The sequence below is a fragment of the Dermacentor variabilis genome, chromosome 2 (assembly GCF_050947875.1).
Source record: "Dermacentor variabilis isolate Ectoservices chromosome 2, ASM5094787v1, whole genome shotgun sequence".
Lineage (NCBI taxonomy): Eukaryota > Metazoa > Arthropoda > Arachnida > Ixodida > Ixodidae > Dermacentor > Dermacentor variabilis.
The window spans coordinates 125,513,903-125,521,069 of record NC_134569.1 but is presented as its reverse complement, the minus strand read 5'-3'; the positions used below and the strand labels follow the sequence as shown (position 1 = coordinate 125,521,069).

General features: G+C 49.6%; 1 protein-coding gene across 1 annotated transcript; it reads right to left on the bottom strand.

Moving 5' to 3' along the window:
- Positions 1-4,279: 4,279 nt before the first annotated feature.
- On the bottom strand, positions 4,280-6,244 carry LOC142570970 (solute carrier family 22 member 7-like). Its single transcript, XM_075679267.1, has one exon. It carries the CDS (start codon positions 6,229-6,231, stop codon positions 4,417-4,419), a length of 1,815 nt encoding a protein of 604 aa, XP_075535382.1. The 5' UTR covers positions 6,232-6,244; the 3' UTR covers positions 4,280-4,416.
- Positions 6,245-7,167: the final 923 nt, after the last annotated feature.

Genomic DNA, 7,167 nt, shown 5'->3' with positions numbered 1-7,167 from the left:
CCATGTTGGATTTATCGGCGCGTCATCAATTGGTGGCCATCTTGAATATATCAGTGACGTCACCAATCAAGCGTAAAAGAATGCCGTCGCAAAGTGATGTAAGAGACACAGTGAATAAAGATCAACTAGCTACAAAAAACGTTTAATAATAACGGCATTTGAAGCTGTTTACTTTCATATTCTGTTTGAAGTATAAAATGCAGGGCTATTTACATGATGTCTAAACCCATCTATATGACCAAAATGCCAATCAAATGATCAGTCTAAACAGACACATGCGAGCAACAATGTCTAAAGCGTGATATACTATAGGAACAGTGGAATATTATAAAAGCCCGTTGAAGAACTGATGAAAGAAGCATCCAGGTGCAGCTATTCCGAGTTTAACAAAAAGCACACATAGAAAGATAACACGAAACGAACACAATCTATGTTAAAGCAGGGGGAAGTAAGGGCCAGTACGCCTTCGATGAATCAATAACTTTATACCTAACAAAAATCAATGGCCCTGCACGAAGTTTGCCGTCTTATTTCAATCAGTCAAGTTGCTTTCGAGGTTGAAAAAAAGAAAAGACTGAAAATGCCAAGAGAAAAGCAGTGCCATAGCAGTGCTTGGCAGAGCTTTCCAGTTCTTTGTGGGCAGCGGCATATACAAAATATAAATCAGTACAATTTTTCAGCAATATATGCAATGACATTCGTTGGTCTTATGAAATAGCATGCGCGTCGACAGTTTTCGCAAGTCTGGTATCCCTCACGGCCCCTTCAAGCAGCAACTGAATGCCACAGTTTCGCCCGAAAGTCGAAGCATTAATTGCGATATCAAATTAGTAGAAACCTGTAGTTTTACCGGCTGTATAAACTCGTAAAAATTCGCTTGTTCATTAAATTAACAACCATGGTGTCACGCGCGCACAATCAAGCCAGCACACCTCATTCGATCAGCGCGGACACTCGCTGTCAAAGCACTGACGTGAGGAAGAGTAGCCGCGGCAGCGAGCGAATTCATCTTCGCGCTGCCTCTCGGAGCGGCGAGAAAACAGCGCATACAAAGCTATGAGCCCTCGCGGCCCCATGACTCTACTAATCGCAGATCGAGATTAGGCCCACGCGGACCATGCTTTGCTCCTCGGTTTTCCATGATACCGCCTCCCCATGATGGGCAACCGCTGCAAAACAAACCTGCTGCGTGCACTCCAGGGAATACACGCTCAAGTCTAAAGGACATGTCTCGGTCTTCCTAAGTCTACGTGTACAGCGGCGACAATCGTCAAAGCTGGTGACCACCTTATATCAACGTACATAGCCATCGACGCTCTGAGGGCGCATATTCGACACGTTGTGCGGCTGACTCCTCCTCAACTTATCTTTTTACTTGAAAAAAGCCGCACACAACTTTGATTCGTATAACTGCAGCCGGGCTTACGTCACTGCCTTCAAACTACTTTACAGCGCAGATCATAAGGGCGTCTCACCATACCAGGTATAACGAAGGAAACTAAGTAGTCGTCGGTTGCCTTCCAATAGGTCAAATTAGTATATTACATGAGATACGGAATGTCCGCCTACATGTTTATACCGATGGCTCAGTCACGAGTGCAGCTGCTGCGTTGATGATTCCCACAAGACTTGTCAAGACCTCTCAAAGTACAACTCAAAACGTCTCACTTAACATCAATGCCCTCCGTCCATGGCCAAGCTTCTGTGATTTCGCCAAAGCAGCCGTCCAAAGTTTACTCTCCGCTCTATGTCAGAAACCACATGAGGAGCCTGTCGCAGAGATCAGACAGGTCCATCATCGTGCAATTGAGAAAGTGCAGGCGATAATATTTCAGTGGTTGCCTAGCCAAGAGGACGCATCTACCCGATCTGCCCACGGCGGCGTCAAATAGGTTGCCATTCCTCTTTCGAGATTCTAGCAAGCGAAAAAAGCTTTGCACGCTGGCGCATCATCTAGCATTGAACCGGTGGAATTCGTCCGAATGTACACGCTCACACCATCGTAAATTCGATCGTAATTTATAACTTCATATTCCGTAGGACCTGTCACGACGTGACTCCATGCACCCTTCTACGTCGTTTATGCCTTGCAGTAGCATTTTCAAATGTGCACTCCTTTCACCGTGCCTATATTTTGTGGGAATAGGGGACTGTTTATGAGTCATGTGTTGGCAGAGATAAAAAGGCATAGTTTAATTACAGCGTTTGTAGTAAATTACGTATGCAAGTATCGGATAGTTGTGTTTCTTAGAAGTGTGCCTTACGAAAGGCGAAGGCCGCTGTCATGGGAGAACTATTAATTTCCTGGAAATTATTTTAAGGAAAATAAAGGAAACATTATCTGGGATATGCGCAGGACTAAATTACATACTTTGGGAACAATTTCACGCAGAAACTCCACTCTACTTGTTAAGTATGCGCAAACACTGTGCCACTTGCTCATCGCCTCGCAGCCCGGTTCAATCAGTCTTATCAAGCTTGATCTGTATAAACACTTATGAACCCTTATCGGTCGGTATTGACCTTGTCGGACTACGTCCGACGGTTAATGATTATCGGCTATAAACGTTATCGGACTCTAGACGGCCGTTATCAGTTCTTATTGGTTGATATCAACCTTATCGCAATCGATCCGGCCTTTTTCAACCTTTATCTGCTCTTATCAACCGTATTGGACATGATCCAAACTTTATCAACTATTATCGGTCCTCATCAACCTTATCGGACTTGATCCGACTCTTATCAACCCTTATCGTTCCTTAAGAACCTTATCGGAATTGCACCGATAACAATTCTAATTGACATTAAGAGAAAGAAATGGAGCTGGGCTGGTCATGTAATGCGTAGGTTAGATAACTGATGGGCCATTAGGCTTAAAATTAAATTATGGGGTTTTACGTGCCAAAACCGCATTCTGATTATGAGGCACGCCGTAGTAGGACTCCGGAAATTTCGACTACATGGGGATCTTTAACGAGCAGCAAATCTAGGTACATGGGTGTTTTCGCATTTCGCCTCCATGAAAATGCGGCCATCGTAGACAGGGTTCGATCCCGCGACCTCGTGCTCAGCAGTCCAACACCACAGCCACTGTGCGATCGCGGTGGGTACCATTAGTGTTACAGAATGGGTACCAAGAGTAGGGAAGCGATGTCGAGGACGGCAGAAGACTAGGTAGAGTGATGAAATTAAGAAATTCATAGGCGCTAGCTACAACCTGTTGGCGCAGGACGGGAGTAATTGGAGAACGCAGGGAAATGTTTCGTCCTGCAGCGGACGAGAAATATGATGATGATGATGATGATGATGATGATGATGATAAACCATTATCGCCCTTTATTACCTGATTCATCCGCGTCGTGATAAGTCCATATAACCCCTCATCACTCTTGAGCATCCTTGTCAACTGATTGCAAATATATCAGTATTAAGCGACGAGAAGTCAATGAGCCCTCACTAATCGTCGGCGAGATGGACTTCCAAACGATCTGTGAGGGCTCAAACACTTCGTCGCTTAACAAGCATGATCAAGGGTGATGAGGGGTCTTATGGGTTTCGTGCCTGTTTGACATTAAAATTTGCGTGGTGAGTGGGCGCAGGTCTGAGTATGAAGGCTCGGTACAGGTTGGCTGGTGTTCCTCGGCAGCAGCGTCATTGTCAGAGGTGCTGTATACTATCGAGGCACCTCTAGGCGCTTTGCGCTGGCATCACTGGAGTGATAAGGAGCACCGCCAGTTGCGTTGCACACGTTGCGTCTCCAAGGTCCCTAGATAAAACTAGTTTTATCTAGGGACCTTATGCGCGTCGACGGTGCACAGGATCAGACCCACGGTAACCGTCAGCGATGGTCAGTGCCCGGTGAATTATTATGAAAAAGCGCTAGCTTGACGTTTGCTGTGTGTTATGCTCAGACTGGTGTGCGTACACACACCGCAACACAGCAGGAATGCTAATACAGTGTGTGCACACAACGCTTGTGGCCGGCAGAGGGAGCTGAGGACGCTGCCCGGGCTCCCCCGCCGAGCCGATCTGCATGGCAGACGCGCAATCTGGCGTCGCTTCATCCGAGTGGGCGCATACGCCGACTTGAATTATCTAGGCGCCTCCATAAGGTTAAAATAAGACCCCGCGTAAATGATCGTCACCACTGACTTTCTGATTTTAAGCGGAAGCGTTGTGTCACTGGCGAATAATTCATGCACAAAGCGGTGAAAATGGCGCGTTTTTGCATTTACTGAGGAGGTCGTTTACTTTACGGAATGGGAGGCCATAAGGCACTCAGTGGCGGTGTGGTAACGTATCACACCAGTACACAGTACAACTGCAGCTATGTACACTTGTTATTGAAAGACACCTCTGTCTGTACATGTGCAAATACCCGTTCGGAGCATGTATTCGCCGTCTTCCTCGAACTTGCTATCGGCCGCTATTCAGCATGCCGGCACGAATAGAAAACTGTTCAGGCATTGGACCCAGCAGCGTTGGCCGTTCACATACAGCAACTGCGTTGGTTTGTCTGATGTTAGTTACGCTTGAATGTTTTTTCTGCGCTGTGAGGGAGCGTCTCCATGAGGCATCGTGTCGGTCATCCGGTGGCAGATATGCGACGGCCACAGCGACGAGCGCCGTCAGCAAGGACTGTATTGCGAGGGCCGCGTCCTGTCGCCGTCCTAACAGACGCGTGAACGCTATGTAGCCCGCGTTGTCGCCGACGATGGCGCAGGCGTAACCAAGGAGGCCTGCCTCGCATCGCAAGATCGCCGGGTACAAGCTGATGGTGAGAAAAAACAAGAACGCAACCGGAAGGGTCAGGGAGACACGCATAAGAATATACAGGATGTCCTGCCATGGCGAAGCTTCGTCTGTGTGCGCGGCGAAGGCGATGGCCGACGAAGCGGCGAAGACCAAGGCGGAGATCGCTACGGCTCGCCTAACTCCCCCGTAGTAGTCCAGGACCGGCCAGACGAAGACGAACATGGGACCCAAGCCGATGAGCGTGGCGCTACGCACGTAGATGTTGCTGGTCAAGCCCCGTTCTTCCACGTGGTGGCTGTAGGCCCAGCTCATGACAAGCCAGAGGAAGACGAGTATGCATGTTCGTTCTTTGAGCCACACCGAACGGAAGAGACCCACGTTCTCTGTGGACAGCAGGTCGTCCTGCTCTCGCTTGTAGCTCTCCATCTCACCGCGTAACTGTCTGAGAGCGTCACTCTGCGGCACCTTGTTGACACTGCACGCCCTGCGGACTACTCTCTCGGCTTCTTCGATATTGTGCGTAGCCAGGAGCCAGGTGGGCGACTCCTCAACCACGTAGAAGCTGGCAAGGAGCACCAAGGCGAGCGTGGCGACAACAACCTGCGACAAGGCCCAGTCGAGCTGGTACGAGCGCACGAAGTACAGGAGTACCGGCGCGAAGACGCTCGAGAGCGCCGGTGCGACGAAGCAGTAGAGCAGCCGGCGGGACGCCGTGGTCACTTCGTACAGGAGAGCGTACTGCACCACCATGCACTTGGACAACACCGAGACCGCAGCCTGCGTCACGACGAACGTCTTAAAGTCGCTCGCCATGCTGCTCACCCCAAGCGTCAGGAGGAGCCCCGTGGTGCCGACGAAGGTGACCGTCTTACGCCCCGCCCGGTCCGCCGCCATGCCCACCAGTGGCAGCGAAAGGACGTTCGCGCAGACTACGACCACGTGGGCGACGTTGCTCAGCCAGCTCCGCTGGCACACGAGGTTCCACTCGCTGACGACGTTGTTGCCATGGTGACTCAGGTTGAACTCCCAGGCGGCGCAGGGCACGACCCGAGCCGAGTTGCCCGCGTCGGGAGGCTCGCGCACCGTGCAGCGGCTGTAGTTCCCGTCGGCGTCCCGCGGAATAGCCAGCGCTTTCCACGCGTCCACACTCGTGTTGGAGAAGCCGGGCGGCCGCGCGCACCAGTGGTCTAATTCGCGCATCGAACTTCTGAAGAGTCTCGCCTGGGTGAGCGCGATGGTGCCTGCGACCGCTGTGACGATGAGCAGCCTCAATTGGAACACGCCGTCGCCGAACGGAACGCACACTCGAGCGCCGTGGGAACTTTGTCGACGGTGCAACTCTGTCTCTTTCGCCCGCAGCTCAGACTTCTTTGCTCCCGGGCACTTCTCCTTCGTGTGCGCTTCGGGACCGCTTGCGGTGCTGAGATGATTCGAAATACGTTTGGACGACGGTATCCACGTAGTTCTTTCATGCATAGTGGCCGGTGCTTCTTACTCCTCGAGGTGCTTCTTCTTTCACGATGCGTCGCGTGCCACAGAGGGTGCTGCGGCCAGTCTGCAGAGAAATACGGCCGCGGCGCTCTTAGTTGCTGTGATACAGCGATCCGCCTTCATATGTGAGAGTACAAAAAATATGTGTAAAAAGGAGCCACCGAGCACACCACAATATCAAGGAAGCGAAGCCTGTTTGAATTAGCTAGGCATAGCAGTAGTAGAGGAGGACTGGGACATCGCTTTGTCGGCCGCAGCTGTTAGCTGTCTGCGTCACAACGACGAAGGCGATGTATGTTTTCCGAGTGAGTAATGCCGATTGGAGGCGCCTGCAGAGAAAAGTGCGACACACATCTAAATGCAGTTAAGGCTTCATACCCCTGGTGCCACAATGGCGCATACCCAATTGTATGTATCTGCATTGCAGAAGGTGCTGCCATGCCAGTGCACCAGTTATCAGCGTATTTTCTATTCCAGCCGATACTAAGTGACCCAGTTTGTCGATACCAAACATACATTATATATATATATATATATATATATATATATATATATATATATATATATATATATATATATATATATATATATATATATATATATATATATATATATATATGGGCTGCCAAACCCTGGGAAAGCGGCAAAGTAAGCGTCGCACTAAAGAACAACAACAAGAATGACGCGGGAAAAAGACGCAATATTTTCTATTTGAAAACCTTAACAACCTGCCCCGTATGCTTATAAGTGAATGTTGCTTATGTATATTTTTTCTGAACGTTTCATTTCCGCACAGATCCTTCCGGCAGAGGGAGGCGTCTATGCCAACCCTCTAAAGTATTAATGTAGCGCGCCTTCCTACGTCATCGTCTGCAAATGTATTAAAGCGAGGCTCACGACGGCTAACGCGATACGCTGCCG

What these genes read in the sequence shown, in the direction of transcription:
- LOC142570970 (XM_075679267.1), bottom strand. Translation starts at nt 6,231, where the DNA reads ATGCATGAAAGAACTACGTGGATACCGTCGTCCAAACGTATTTCGAAT.